This window comes from Leucopleurus acutus (genome assembly GCF_964270905.1).
Source record: "Leucopleurus acutus genome assembly, chromosome: 3".
In the NCBI taxonomy this organism is placed as follows: Eukaryota; Metazoa; Chordata; class Mammalia; order Artiodactyla; family Delphinidae; genus Leucopleurus; species Leucopleurus acutus.
Window position 1 is genome coordinate 93419204 of NC_139145.1, and position 16336 is coordinate 93435539.

Consider the following 16336-nt stretch of genomic DNA (forward strand, 5'->3'; position numbering starts at 1 on the left):
GCACAGGCTCCGGATGCGCAGGCTCAGCGGCCATGGCTCACGGGCCCAGCCACTCCACGGCATGTGGGATCTTCCCGGACCGGGGCACGAACCCGTGTCCCCTGCATCGGCAGGCGGACTCTCAACCACTGCGCCACCAGGGAAGCCCTGGACTTTGTTTTAACATCTATTTTGTCTGATATGAGTATTGTAACCCCAGCTTTCTTTTCATTTCCATTTGCATGAACTATCTTTTTCCATCCCCTCACTTTCAGTCCATGTGTATATTTAGGTCTGAAGTGAGTTTCTTCTAAGCAGTATATAGATGGATCTTGTTTTTTTCTATCCAATCAGGTAACCTTTATCTTTTGATTGGAGCATTTTCCCAATGACATTTAAAGTGATTATTGATAGGTATATACTCATTGCCATTTCATTACTTGTTCTGGTTGTTTTTATAATTCTTCTCTGTTCTTCTTATCTTAGTTTTCTCCCTTGTGGTTTTATGATTTTCTTTAGCAGTATACTTGTATTTCTTCCTCTCTAGTTTTTGTGCATCTGTTGTAGGTTTTTGATTTGTGGTTACCACAGGCTTCATATGTGTTGACCTATAACACTATCTACTTGTATTAAGCTGTTCTCCGTTTACATTCAAACACATTCTAAAAGATCTACATTTTTACTCCCCCATCCATGTTTTGTGTTGTTGATGTCATATTTACATTTCCATATTTATCCCGTAACTCTTCATTGTATTATAGTTGATTTTACAATTTTTGCCTTTTAATCTTTATACTAGCTTATTTAAATGGTTGATCCATAGCCTTTACTATATATTTGCCTTTCCTAGTGGGATTTTTCCTTTTTCATAAATTCTCACTTATTGTTATAATCTTTTCTTTTCCACTTAGAGAATACCCTTTAACACTTTGTTTAGGGTCAGTTTAGTATTCATGATTTCTTTTTGTTTTTTTCTGTCTAAAAAGTTCTTTAACTCTCCCCAAATCTGAATGATAGCCCTGCTGGGTAGAGTATCCTAGGTTGTAGGATTTTCCCTTTTAGAAGTTTAAATATATCATGCCACTCCCTTATGGCCTGCAAAGTTTCTGCAGAAAAATCACTGATAGATCTATGGGGGTTTCCTTGTACGTGACTCTTTATTTTTCTCTTGCTGGTCTTTAGAATTCTCTCTTTATCTTTAACTTTTGCCATTTTAATTATTGTGTGTCTTGGTGTAGATATCTTTGGGTTCATCTCTTTTGAGGCTCTCTGTGTTTCCTGTACCTGGATATCTGTTTCCTTCTTCAGGTTCAGGATGTTTCCAGCCATAATTTCATCAAATACATTTTCAACCCCTTTCTCTCTCTCTTCTCCTTCTAGGACTCCTATAATGCAAATGATAGTATGCTTGATGAAATCTCAGAGGTCCCTTAAACTGTCCTCATGTTTAAAATTTGTTTTTCTTTTTACTGTTCTGAATGGGTGATTTCCATCATTCTATCTTGTAGATCATTTATGCATTCTTTTGTATCCCCTAGTCTGCTGTTAACTCCTTGTAGTGTGTTTTTCATTTCAGTTCTCATATTCAGCTCTGACTGATTCTTTTTATACTTTCAATTTCCTTGTCAAAATTCTCACTGTGTTCATCTGTTCTTTTCTCAAATTCAGTTAGCATTCTTATTACTAATGCTTTGAAATCTTTATCTGGTAAATTATTTATTTCTGTTTCATTAATTATTTTTTCAGAGTTTTTTCTTATTATTTCATTTGAAACAAATTCTTTTGTCTTCTCATTTTGTTTAACTTTCTCTTAAATGTCTATGAAATTAGGTAAAACACTTAACTCTCCCAGTCTTGAAAGGGTGTCCTTGTGTGGGAGCATCCCTGTTCAGTCTGTGTGTTCCCAGTGCCTTTGGTGGGAGAGCTGGATCTAAAGTGTGCATGGGTCATGTATTCCGCCAGGGTGCATCACCTTGGTGGGAGGTGGGGCTGGAGATAGCATGGCTAGAGCCAGTCAGGGGTGAGCCAGGGCTTCTCCTATGCTCAGTGGCCATCCTCACCCTATCTGGGGTGAGGTTGGGTCCTGAGGTGCTGGAGGAGAAGCCCTGAGAATTGGGTCTGAGCTGGTTCTGTTCCCTGCAGGTGTGTGCTCTCCCCCTTCCCTGCAATGGCACCTTCACCCTGCAATGGCACCTTCACCTTCACCCTACTGAAGCAAGAGGGGCCAGAGAAGGTGCCCATTGTGGGACAGGGCATGTGCTAAGGTGGTCTCTGCACATCAGTCAGTGTTCCAGACAGCTCCCGATCTACCAACTTTCATGAGTATCAGTCATGGCTACCCTCACCCCGTTCAGATGCAGTGCCAGGTCCAAGTCGGCTATGTCCTCACCAAGTGTGCACTGTCCAAGACAGTGGCAACCTTCACCCTAGTGGGGAACTGCGCTGGAGCTAAATGGGCTGGGGTACTCACTGGGGTGGTGACAGGAAACCAGCCAGAGCCCCAGGTAGTTTCAATCTGCTTCCACCATCTTTTCTGGGGAGTGAACAAGCATGTGCACACTCTTTACGAGTAGAGTCTCAGTTTCTTACAGCTCTCATGTAAGTTCCACTGGTTTTCTAACCAGCTATGGGGACTTGTCTTCCCACTATCAAATACCAGGGCTGGGATACTCAATATTTGGTTCAAATTCCTCACTCTCCAGGGAGGCTGTCTGAGCCCGTAATAATCTCTCTCCTCTTCTCTGTCCCCTCCTAGGAGTGTAAGTCCCGACCTGATCATTCTCCTCCCTTCCTACTTGATTGTGTGTGGATAGTTCTTTACAGCCTTGGTTGTAGAAGAGTCTTTCTGCCAGTCTCCAGTTGTTTTCAGTGAGAAGTGTTCCACATGTAGATGTATTTTTTGATGTGTTTGTGGGGGGGATGTGAACCCAGTGTCCTCCTGCTCTGCTATCTTGATCTCTTCCCCAATTTTTATACTTTTAAAATACATAAAATAGACATAAGTAAAATAAAAGATAAAAAGCTAGAAAAGAGACAAAATATTTAACATTTTTATAAAGTTATAATGTACATGAGGTGAAAAGTTGTAACTGTAAAAGTAAATGGGATTAAGCTTGAAGAAAAGAAAGTAGAACAGTGAATAAATTTAATATCTATTTAGCTATAACTATAAAAATATAATGGACTAGAAACATATTTTAAAACAACAAAAACATAATACTTGGAAGTGAGGGAAATAAATCATGGAAAAGAAAAAAATAATGAAATTAACACTGGCTGCAAGCATGTAAGGAATAAGATTTCATAAGGGAAAAGCTCCTTTTAAATGTGTGGAGCAGAGAGATCAACACTTTCACCGTCCTTTTCTTCATCTCATGCTTGTCTCATCCCTTATTACCCAGGAAGACATTTACATACTAGGACTCCAATGAACAGAGAAGTGTCAATGAGTATTATAACATGGAAGAACTTTGTGACTATAAAGGACCAAATGAATATGAGCTATTCTTCATTGCTTGTGTGACTGCTGATAGATGACAGAATATATCAAAGAAGATAATGTCCAAATTATTTAGATATTTTGGTAGTCAAATATTGGTAGTCAAAATATTGACTTTCCTTTGAAGGCAAATTAATTACTATTGTAGAAGACGTAATCAAATATATCACTTGTATTTATGTCAGGACATTATATACTGGTTTTAATCTCTGAGTTGTCTGCTAGGTTTTACTTAAAATAAATTGGTGTTCATAGAAGCAGAGTAGGTAAGATTCCAGCATGGGAAGCTGAAACATTTTTAAACATGCTATAAGCAAAAAGATAACCATTACTTATTTTCTATGGCAAATTATAGCTGTGTACCATAAAGAATCAAGACCAGAGCAGGTGAGAAGTTAAATAATCAGGTAAGACACTTGAGAAGTTAAAAATTTATTAGTGTCCTCCTCAACTTACGTTTTCCTTCTATTTGTCCATAGACACCAAGGCCTTTTTACTGGCAGGATCAGTGTCTCCCATCATGCAACCTGGATTAGGGTAGGAAGTAGATTAATGCTTCTACCACATGAAAGAAAAAACTTCCAGAATTAATTGCAACATCATATGACCCATCTTCAGGAACTGTTTCCTCTTTGCAACATTCCTCTACAGTGATTTCTTCATTAACATTTGTATCCCACTGCTACTTGATCCCTCTCCTGAACCTCAGCCTACTTTTCTGAGGCCTCTATACCTAATACTTTATATTTTGTTGGTCCTGCTCTTGTTTCAGACTCCAACTAAGTAAGCACATATCGGAGTACCTAACCTAGTTTGAAGTTCCAGACCAGCATGAACCTCCTCTGGTGTAGTAAAGACCCTAGTTGTTGACAAACTCCGTGATGGACTAGGGCTAAGATCTACAGTACTGCAAGATCACACAACTGTCTCCTACTGTGCGGAACTAATTCAGTTTCTCCCTTTGTGTATCAACAACTACCAGAATTAAGCCTAATTTTGCTACATGAAACCACTTGGATACCGATTTGTATATCTGGCCTTCTTCTTTGCCTCCTGTATTTTATATCTAAGAAAAGAAATGGGTTGATTTTTTTTAAGCAGGAACACCTGGAAGAGAATCCATGGTATTCTGAGTATTTGCTATGCTCACAGTCCCTTTCTGAATAAAGTGCCCAGAAGTGTTTCCTTGTGCATTAGTTGCCTTGCTCTGTATGATATATTCCAAATGTCCTAGCCAAAAGTAGATCTGGGATCAGCACTTGAGTCCAAAACAGTAATCTTTAGATTTCCCCAAAACCTATTAAATATCATATCTTGAGAACAATGACCAACAGAGACACCTTGCTGTAAACTAACTAATCTAGTCAGTTCCTCTCTCTTGGGGAGGATATACATAGGAGAAGGAACTCAAGCAACATAGCTTTGGTAAATTTACATAGAGAAAATGAATGAGCAAAGACCATTGAGATAAAGAAGAAAATGGAGAGAGAATAGTAGCCAAAATAGAAGCAGACATAGATACAATAAGCTGATAGAAACAATATTTGGGCCTTTGAAGCAATCAAGATAAAGCAATGGAACTCCCACTACTGAGCAGACAAGATAGGCTGCCATCTTATTCTGAATGATGGTTCCATTTCTTTACGAGATCTGAATTGTTTAGCTACTGAGAGAGTGTTTGGGCTTTCTTACTTTCTGTGTAACATTATGATAAGTTGCATCAACTGAATTAGCCACTGAGTCTGTTCATTTTAATCCTAAACAGCATAAACACAAAAATTATCTCATGCATTGGTTCTCAGATTAACATCATCATCATCATTTGGGAATTTGTTAAAAATGTAAATTCTTAGGCCCCATTCCAGACCTACTGAATCAGAAACTCTGGAAGTAGGACCTCGCAATACATGTTTTATAACCGCCCTCCAAATGATTTAAGGCTAACTAAAGTTTACAAACAACAAATTTAGTAATTTCATGTGATTACTCTTATAAATTATCAAACTGATGCATATTCTTTACTGGGCACCTACTGTGTGCCAGAAATTATATAAATTATTGCATATATGCAATTCTCATAATCACCATAAATATAGATACTATCATTCTACTTTACAGATGATGAACCAGTAATTTAAAGAGGATGAGTAACTTTTCCAAAGACATGTATATCTTTGGACACACACTTACATACACACACACACACACACACACACACACACACACACACATACAGCTGGCCGAATTGAGGTTAAGAATATAAGAATACCTCATGTATTTTACTCTCAGGCCATTGCTCTTTCTACTATTACATAATACTTGCTGAAAATGAGATATGTAGAGATTGTGATTTGCTTATTGTTGCTCCAAAAATCAGTTGCAGAGCCAAGACAAAAAACCAGATTTTCTGCTTCTTGTTTTGCTTGTTATATCTAATACAGACTTCCATTTCATACAACATCATGGAATATTGCTATAACTTTCATTAGAATAAGGACTGTGCTTAATATTCAATTCTCAATAATTATTATGAATAAATCAACATTTGTGAACTAGAAGGACCTCTAAAAGAGGTGTAATCCACTAACTGAGCAGTATCTGAATGTGCAACATAAGAAATGTAAAATTAAAAAAATAAAATATTCAAATTAGACTTCATAAGTATCTATTTTTAAAATTAGATAATAAAGTAAAAAGCAATCACAAAACTATAAATAATTCAGAACTACTCAAGAACTTCATGAAAAAATTTAAAACTCTATGTAACAGTATTAGAGGAGACTAGGATAAGTTGAGAGATATACAATTTAATGAATAAAATGACAACTTTCATATATGTGATTTATTTCTCAAATAATCTATGAATTCAATGTGATGTAATCAGTAGTATGGCAAGAATTTTATTTTTTTAGTAAATGACAAATTGATTCTAAAATTATTATGGCAGAATAAGGGCATGAATAGGTAAAACAAAGAGTGTTGATCCTAGTACACATTAAGACAGGCTATAAAGCCTTAGTAGTGGAAAAAAAAAAAAGGTAGCATTTTCTCAGTACAGATAAATAGGCCAGTGGAACAGAATAAAGAACACAGCTACAGATTAATGTATCTAAGAACTTGTCATATGATGGAAGAGGCACTTCAAGGATAATTGTTCAATAGGTGTGATGACTAACTTCGTTCTCTATTTGGTAAAATGAAGTTGGCTCTCTACTTCACATTATGCAAAAAGGTGATTTCTAGGTTAATGGAATGTGACTAGAAAAAAGTTAATGTTTAAAATGAAAGAAATACCTTGTGACACAGAGGTAGGAAAAGGTTAGACAAGATTCCCAATAGCGTCAAATATTGGCTTATAATTTATGAATTAGGTTGCATTAAGTCAAAGATTTCTGTTCAATGGAGGAAGCTATAGACAGTGCTAAAAGGTGGGCGACAGATATCTAAATCCAACAAGAGATTAATATTTAGAATAAACAAGGAATTCTTGGAAAATCTACACAAGAATTTCAGGAAGCCTAGTAAACATACAAATAGCCAGTTCATACACACAAAACAGTCCTAAATAGCTAAGAATTATATCAAGAAATGCTCAGTTACATTTGAAATTAGAGAAATACAAAATATAGCATTGTAATAATGTACATTCATCAGCATGGAAAAATTTTGAAAGCCAGCCAATATTAAAGTGTTTGTGATTATGTGGGGGTGTGCCAGTTATCTATTGCTACATGACAAACCTCCCCAAAACTTAGTGGCTTAAAATACTAGAGCATCGGTATTGCCCATGATTCTGTGATTTGTGCAGAGCTTACTCTTCTCAGCTCTACTTGTGGTCAGTTGTAGTGAACTAAGTCTGGGGGATGGAGTCATCTGAAGACTTGTTCACTCAGATATTAGCTTTTGATCCTGGCTGTTTGCTGAAATGCCCACACATCGCCTCTCCATCTGGCCTGGGCTTTCTCATAACATGGTAACCAAGTTCCAAGGCCAGAGTCCTGAGAGAGTGAGAGTTCCCAGCAGAAGTCATATTATCCTTTTATGACCCAACCTCAGAAGTCTTGCAGCATTACTTGCTTTGCTGAGGCGGTCGTAAAGCCCTTTCGAAGTTCAGTGCCTCTTTCTTGGAGAATAGCAAAGTTCTGGAAGGGGATGTGAAGTCAGAAATATTGATCTGATGAATTTTAGAAAGTATGAGTTGCTACATGAAGAAAATGGAACTATCTTGTATTATGGTGGGACTATAAACTGATAATTCTGGAGAAAAGATTTGGAGAAATAATGGAATGAAGTATACCAAATTCCAATGCCTTAGCAATCCCCTTCTAGGATATATACTTCCAAAGACACTCTATCCTATTTCCTTAAGGGTTGCACAGGGATGTTTAATGTAGCCTTGTTTGTGCCAGTAGGAAGTTGAAGTTAGCCTAAGCATTTAACCCTATGGGAGTGGATAAATATTGTGGAATTACACTACGTAATGTTAAATAGCACTCAGAAGATGAATTCAATGAATATGCAGAAAATGATTAGATTTTAGAAATTGTGTTTAGGGCTAGAAAAAGAAATTTTAAGTTTGTTAAAAAAATATATACAAATACAAAACACCACTAAATAGTTTCAAAGATATATACATATCTAGGAAATACAGAAATTAGTTTGAAGGTTAATGTTTTAGTTCTAGCAGTTCTAGCAAACTGCCAGATCCCCAAATAAAAATTATAGGTGGTATGGAGATCAAATAACAAATAAAAATGGTTAAAACACTACATGTCTTTTATGGTATGTGTATATTGGTGAATTTTAAATTTATATTTCAAGTTTTATATACATACATATGTATTTTCAGTTAAGGTTGAGAAAGCTAAACTTTTTGTGGATTGGTCATTAACATACGAGTGGGTATATCTATTCCTTTTTACCTAACAAAATAAAATAATTCACATGTAACTTATTTCTATTTCAGATTCTGATCAAGAATCCAGTGTTTGTGTACCTATCCCTGTCCAGAGCTTCAGAATATTTAATTATCATTGGAGCATCTGAATTTTTGCCTCTATACATAGAAAATCAGTTTATATTAACACCCAGTGAAGCAACTGCACTTGCAGGTAGACATTTCCATTTGTACTCATTATGAAATTTTTATGTAAAGTTTTCTTATATGCATTTATGAACTATTTCAAATAAGCAGAAAGTAGAAGGAGTAGTAGCATTTGCTTAAACTTTAAATATCTAAGGTCTGCTTGCTGAAATTTTAAAAATATGAGCACTTTGCCATCATTGCATCAATAGTTTTTAACACATAAAACTTAGTAAGACTTCTGTACCTCTTCTTTATCCCATTTCTCTCCCTTCCCCCCATAGGTAACAACTCTTCTAAAGTTAGAATTCATCCTTCTCTCACATTTAAATATTTTTACCTCTGATGTACCTATGTGCATACAATCTGTTTCTAAAATTCATATATCATTTTGTATGTACTCTTCTGTTACTTTCATCTGAAATTATGTTCCTCGATTCATGTTGATCTCTATTTAGTGCATTTTAACAGTGCTGTGGGATTCTATTTTATGAATACTGTTTATCCATATCATATAAAAGGATATGAAGTTGCCCCCAACTTTTTCACTTTTCCAAACAGTGCAGTAATAAATAGACTTGTACATGTCTCCTTGTGCACATTTGTAAAAGTTGATCTATATTTAGACGTTCAAGAGGCATTGCTATTGTGTACATCAGTTTTACTAGATATTGAGAATTGGCTGTCCAAAAGAGGTTGCAAATGGAATTAAATGTTTTACAGTTCCAGCATTAATGGAAAGATGGTAAATGTGATCATTTATTTTATGCTATAAAAAGTCAGAGATGCATACTGTAACTTGCAGGTAACCAGTAAAAGGATAGTAAGAAGAATAGTAAATGAGTATTTTTATTTGAAAATTTTTACTAATAATTTAAAAAAATAAGAAAGGAAAAAAAGAAGGAACATAAAACATGTGGGCCAAATAAAAAACAAATGTTAAGGTGTGCAAAAACATTGACTATCTGCCTATTATTGAGTAGATTTTGTGATAAAGGGCATGCCACTGTCAGACTGCACATAGTCCAAAAGCCAAACATGACACAGTTTCAGGGGCCATGACAGATTTTTCCACAGGTATACCACATTGTTTGACACTCTGATTAATTAATAGAGATAGGGACTAAACCCATTCAATTTGTTTCATAGAGTATTTAATTAAGGCTCATATCAACAGGACTCCAAAGAACAGGATAAGGCCACTTGCAGTATTGGCCTCAATCATGCTGGCAAATTCCTGGACCAAGCCAGCTGAACAAATTTCTTGACCCTCAGGGTCTACCTTAGAAAGCAAGATGGCTTTCTCCTAAAGTTTCCATATTGACCTTTCCACTTAGCCTGAGGTATTAATCCAGGCATAGAAGAATGCATTAGCAATTGCATATATTCTACCCTGGCCTGCAAGGATGAAGTTTTGGTCAATTCTGTCATCCATAACAATGATGATCAGTGACTGAGGCTGACCAGAGTGCTTTCCGGGGATGAGGTGTCATTGATTATTTCAACTAAAATTAGGGACAAATTTTGTACCACCTTTTCTAGTTGGATTACTCTTAGAGTAATAAAGATAACTGCCCTCAGCGTACATATAAATAATGTATCAGTAGTCCCTCTGGAAATCTTCCCTGAGTAACCAAAAGTAAGTACATTTAAGATTTCCACTGTCTTCTGAGGGCTCTGTGATACTGGTGGTGTTTCTTTAATCATGTGAAGATCTCTTGTGACCCACACCCATGGCTTGAACACACCAATTCCAGTTGACAAGTAAGGCTTGTCAAATGGTTAGTGGTGAGTCTGTTTTGGTTCATCTCAAAATGAGAATATCAGTCCACAGAATCACAAAGTCTCTGTGGGTCAGAGCTTTGGTTGTGACAAGGGGTCAGTAGTAAGCTGAGTTGCTTTTAAATGTACCTGTTTCAGGGAGTCGGTGAGTCCTATACAACCAACGATGCTTCTGAGTGGGGACTTTCTCCCTTCTCTATAGGCTCCAGCAAACAAAATCATCAGTCATGGAGCCTTGTAGCTCAAATAGGTTATTAGGTTTGTGGTACCTCAAAGTAGGGAGCATACCACAGCTTGCGGATTAGCATCCAGTGTAGGCCTGTGGGTTAGCTGTTATACAAGACCAAAGAGAATGCCCAAGTGAATCGGCTACTGTCTCTAATACTCAAGAATCCAAAGTGATGCTAGGCTGGCTTTTGGTTGGGGGAAGGGAGACAATTTTTCCTTAATCTCCAGAGTGATAGAGCATTGTGATTTTGTCTGCAGAATCCCCCCAAAACTCGACGAGCAGACTTCTGGATTTTGTTAGGCTTGATCAGTCACCCTTGCTGGTGATGTTGTGCTAATACCAGAGTCAGAGCCATTGAGTCAGGCTTCTGACCCTACAGCCAACTGAATAACGTCTGTCACTGAAAGCTTTGGGCATCATAGTGGTAGTCACAATAAATTCTGACCTGCCCCCTTGTAGTAAATGGAAGAGGAATTTAGGTACTCCTGAGGGAATACTGCAAATGTATATTTGTGGCCTGGTAGCATGAATGAGAATTAGTCTTTTTCTTTGGGTGCTAGAGGGATGCAAAAGAAGACTTTGGCAATGTCCCGGACAGTGTATCCAGTGCCATCGGTCTGTGCCAAAAATTTAGTTACATCACAGTGTATGGAACGTCCAGGGCTATAGGAACAATGGAATTCAATTGGTGGTTAATCCACTGTAAACCTCAAGCCCCTGGTAATTTTTTTCACTGAACATAAGGTCTGTTGAATTGAGATACTGCAATTCTTACTACTTCTGCTTCATGTGAGTCCATAATGAGAGTTGGGTCTTTACTTTTTCCTCCTGAGATTCTATGTTGTTCCTGTTGGACCATACTTGAGGAGCAAGGGTAACAATTTATGTGTTCCAGTATCACTTTTGGAGTTTAGAGCATATACAGTACAAGCCTAAAATAGGTAAAAAATAATTACCTATTTTATATTTTGAAATTGGAGCCACAGCATTAGTATAGTGAAGCCACAACAAAAGTGCTCTAAAAGGGGATCTATCTGGTTTATCCAAGCATGTTCACTATAGAAATACCCTAGAAAATATGAAACAAAAAGCAGTCAGTACTTCTACTTGTAGGATATACAGCATCAGAGGGTAGTGGAGAATTGTTGCCCAATAAATAGAGTAGTAGTTATAGTACATTTAAATAAAGACAAATCTTGACCCCTACCTCACTACATACATAGATGCCAATTCTAGATGGATTGCAGATCTCAATGTGTATGGTAAAACAATAAAACTTTTTAGAATAAGGCATAGGAAAATATCTTCATGGCTTGGAGAGGACAAAGATTTATTAAACAGGACACAAATTACATAGTCATAAAGAAAAAAAATGTGCTGTTACATTAAAATTAAGAACTTCTGTTCATCAAATGTCAGCATGAAGAGTGAAAATGCATGCAAAACAACCTTTTCAATAGAAATATTCTACAAAGTGTTTGTGTCCAGAATATGTAAAAAATCTGACAATAATAAAAAGGCAGATAATCCAATAAAGATGGACAAAAGACTTGAACAGACATTATATAAAAGATGATATCAATTGGCCAATATTCATGTGAAAATGTGCTCACCTTCAGTGGTTTTTCAGGGAAATGCATATTAAAATCACAATGCAATACTATTACCCATTCACCAGAATTGCTAAAATGAAAAAGAAAGATATATGTTGGCATGGATGTGGAGCAATTGACATTTTATCCACTACTGGTGAGAATGTAAATTGGTTTATCATTTTATAAATCTGTTTGGCAGTATCATAAAAATCTGAACCTATACATATTCCCTCACCCAGGAATTCAACTCCTAGTTATATACCCAACATAAGTTCTTCTCTTAAGAATATACCCAACAGAATGCAAACATTTACAAAATGACATATACATGAATTTTTAAAGTAGCAGCACAATTTGCAACATCACAGTGAATAAATAAGTTGTATTATATGCATATACTAGAATGCTATTCAGCAATGAGAAGGCATGAACTATTGTTATATACAAAAACATGGGTGGATTTTTCAAACATCATGTCCAATAAAAGAAGCCATAATGTATGCATACTTTATGATTCATATTTTATAAAATCCTATAGGTGCACGAAAGAGCCTCTGGCCTTCTGGTAATGTTTGATTTTTTTACCTGGGTGTGATTACGTAGTTATGTTCACTTTGAAAATTCATCAAATGTGTAATATTGATTTGTATATTTTTCTGTACACCAATAAAGTATTTACATAAGAAGTTTATTGGAAGTACTGTGCTTTGCAGTTGAATTTTCAACTGTTTTATGTCCTTTTAGGGTAGTCTTTCATGGACCCAGCTATTTAATTTTTGAACTCCCAGTGTCCAGTATTTTCTTATTGCCTAAGGCAATAAGCCTGACAGCCAATACTTTCTCAGCTGAGTTGTGTTCTCAGTTTTCTGCTCACAGATGTAATTGGTTTTCTTAACTCTATAGTTGTTGGGTTCAAACTGAATAAACCTAGGGTTCTCTGGCATTGTGGGTAGGGATAGGAATTGGGGATCAAACATTTTATATAGACGGCCATCCAATCCTCTTGTTTTTTAAGTCTACCTCACTCTTGCTTTCAGTGATACCTACTGCCCTTAATTTCTGAGATTATGAGGTAAAATGTGGTTTACTTCTTCTTGACTTCTTAACTGCAGCCTTGTTGCTCACCCTCTGATTCTCTTCCAATTCCCATAATTTTTCTTAATAAACATTACCACTACACTATTTGTACTTTTTTGCTTTCTAATAAATGAATTTGTCTGTAAATTCTACCTTTTAACAAATACTCATATAATGTTTACTATGTGATTATACACTGTTCTAAGCACTTAAATATTAACTCATTTAGTTCTCCTAACAAGTTATAATGGAGGTATCGTTAGTTATAGATTTTTAGTAGCATCTCATACATTTAGATGTATTTAATTTGTATTATTGTTCAGTTCTAAGCATTTTTAATTCTCATCAGCGTATTTTTACTTAAGCCATGAATTATTGAAAAGAGATTTTTAGTTTGTAGAAATAGGCTCTTCTCTTTTGAAATAACTGCTTGTTCAAATCAATTAATACTTTCCATATCTTTAATAGTGTTGTAAGCTAAGTCTCTGTCTCTGAGAAAGCTGAGTTAGAACACTTTGTTTATAGATTTTTAATTTTCTTGAAATCTAGGCAGTGTTTACATAATTTGTTTTATGCATTGTCATTAGGTATATACATGTTCATGATCTACATTTTCATGGTACATATATTTTCACTGCTTTATTTTCAAGCTTTCCTTTTTTAAAAATATCAAATTTGATACTCTATCTTTTTAATAGTTGTTTTGTCCATTTATCATTATTGTAAATTCTGACATATTTAAGTAATTTTTAACTTTTTAATTGTACATTTTGTTTATTACACTTCTCTTTTGCTTCTTTTTCCCCCCCACTATTCTGTCCTCTCTCAATGGACTCATTTTTTCCCCCTCGGTTGGTTTAGGAAATTTTCACTACTCACTTTCAGTTTACTAACCCCACTCCTCAGGATTGTGTATGTGTGTTTGGTCTAGGTTATTAATTTTATCTTTTTAAAAAATTAGCTATAATTATAATTCTTTTGCAAGTTACAGGCTCTCTGGCAGCTTTTACAATTTACACTTTAATCTTGATGTTATGAAGTTTCCTTACCTTATGTGATTTAATATTTATTTATTTTTACTCTTTCTCAGTAATTGGAGTGTACTTTTATTCCCAGGACTAATATTTTTCTTTTTTTTTTTTTTTTTTTTGTGGTACGCTTGCCTCTCACTGTTGTGGCCTCTCCCATTGTGGAGCACAGGCTCCGGATGCACAGGCCCAGCAGCCATGGCTCACGGGCCCAGCCGCTCCGTGGCATCTTCCCAGACCGGGGCATGAACCCGTGTCCCCTGCATCGGCAGGCAGACTCTCAACCACTGCGCCACCAGGGAAGCCCATATTTCTTTAATTATTGAAATTTCTCATTCTTAGCTACAAATTTTCAAATGTTGTTCCTCTGGTATGCCTTTTATTGTATTTCTTCTCACAACTGCTGTAAAACATTTTGTGGAGCCTCTTATTCTAGGTCCTTTAGGCCTATAGCTTCAGCCCCACTCACAAATTTGTATTTCTCTTAGGGATCAGGGTTTGTTCAGGTATTTATTAATATCATGCCTTTAAGTTTTGTCTCAGTCTCTTAGTTAAATCTATGTTTGCTCTATGTTTAGAGCAGAGGGGATTACCTCAAAGTATGAATTTCTGTACTATCTTTAGCTATTTTTAACTGTGTTTTCTCTTCCTCCTTTCTTTTAGGACTTGTTTTAATTCCAGGAGGTGCTCTTGGCCAGATTCTGGGAGGTATCATTATTTCCAAGTTACAAATGTCTTGTAAAGGCCTTATGAGATTTGTAATGGTTACATCTGCTGTAACACTTGTACTCCTTGCATTTGTAATTTTTGTACACTGTGATTCAATACCATTTGCTGGGATCACTGAAGATTATGGCGGGTAAATATAATTTTATATATATGAGATTTTTACATCTAATCCCAACAATATATTTGTTTGTCGATTAATAATTATTTATCCAGTAAGCCTAATATGCTCATATCATTCTTGGCATTATTGAACATGTAAAAGAAACATAAGGCATAGTTTCACCTTTCACTTTAAAGGCAGAAATATCATAATGATAGCTTGTAGTATGACTGCTTATGCATTCATTCTAAAGAAAAAAAAAAACATATTGAAATTAATCAGCACCCAGAAGTAGAAATCTGTATTAAAGTGAGTAGCAACTAGGAGACCATACTGTCTGTACAAAGCCAGTCTTACCTTTGTTTTTGAATTGGTGTGTCTGCCTTCTTATCAAAGAATGGAACTGAAGACATCTGAAAGTATGCATGAGTAATGTCTCCTTTAGGTTAAACATGCAAAAATTCAAAGAACTGGGCAGAGATTGATGTTAAAGAAGAGAAACAGACCTGGAATTGGAAACCAAAGGACTAAGCAAGTAAAATAAGTATAGAAAACAAGACTTACACTTGAGCTACAATGAAGTGGCTTATGGCAGACAAATGCTCCCACTGAGAACACCTAGAAAAGCTGAATAACATTTTAAAAATGTGTTTAAAGGCATCAGACAGTTGTTTAGGCAAGTAGGAATTTAAAGACCAAAATCCTGGAGAAAGGCAAACCTTGTGAGGAGAAGCAATCTTCTGCAGTTGCATTTTACCCTGAGTATATTTACTATTTCTGGACATTGGCAAGAAGCTGGCAATTCCAGCAAAGTGGGCAAAACGCATCTAATAAGATGACAAAAAACTGGCACAGATTTTTGACTGACCTTTGAGCCTAAAGAGACAAAAATTAGGACATTAAAAAGAATACCAGATGAAAATATAAACTACACAAAGAAGAGCAAAGGAAATTGTAACTAGGTAAATCATTTTTTCTTATTTAAATCTCTTTAAAAACAATTGTTTAAAACAGATTAACATGCAATATGGGTTTACATGAAGTGCTGTCATATGTTGGTAGCCTGTATTAAGTCAAAATGTATAGTGTAAACCCTGAAGCAACCACTAAAAAACAATGAATATAGCTAATAAGCCAACACAGGAGTTAAAATAGAATTTTCCAAAACTGTTTGATCTCAAAGTAGGCAGAAAAGTAGAAAAAGAGAACAAAGAAGAGATAGAATAAATAGAAAA

At 35.8% G+C, this 16336-nt stretch overlaps 1 protein-coding gene across 1 annotated transcript in view; it reads left to right on the forward strand.

Annotated features, from left to right (window-relative positions):
• Nucleotides 1-16336, forward strand: part of LOC309958932 (solute carrier organic anion transporter family member 6A1-like) — a gene marked incomplete at both ends in the record, with an annotated part of 81352 nt that overhangs the window by 24771 nt on the left and 40245 nt on the right. The window contains 3 exons of the mRNA XM_082835053.1: nucleotides 2334-2483; nucleotides 8445-8589; nucleotides 14936-15131. Of these exons, the coding sequence (XP_082691179.1) occupies nucleotides 2334-2483; nucleotides 8445-8589; nucleotides 14936-15131 (491 nt within the window). The remainder of the gene's footprint in view (nucleotides 1-2333; nucleotides 2484-8444; nucleotides 8590-14935; nucleotides 15132-16336) is intronic.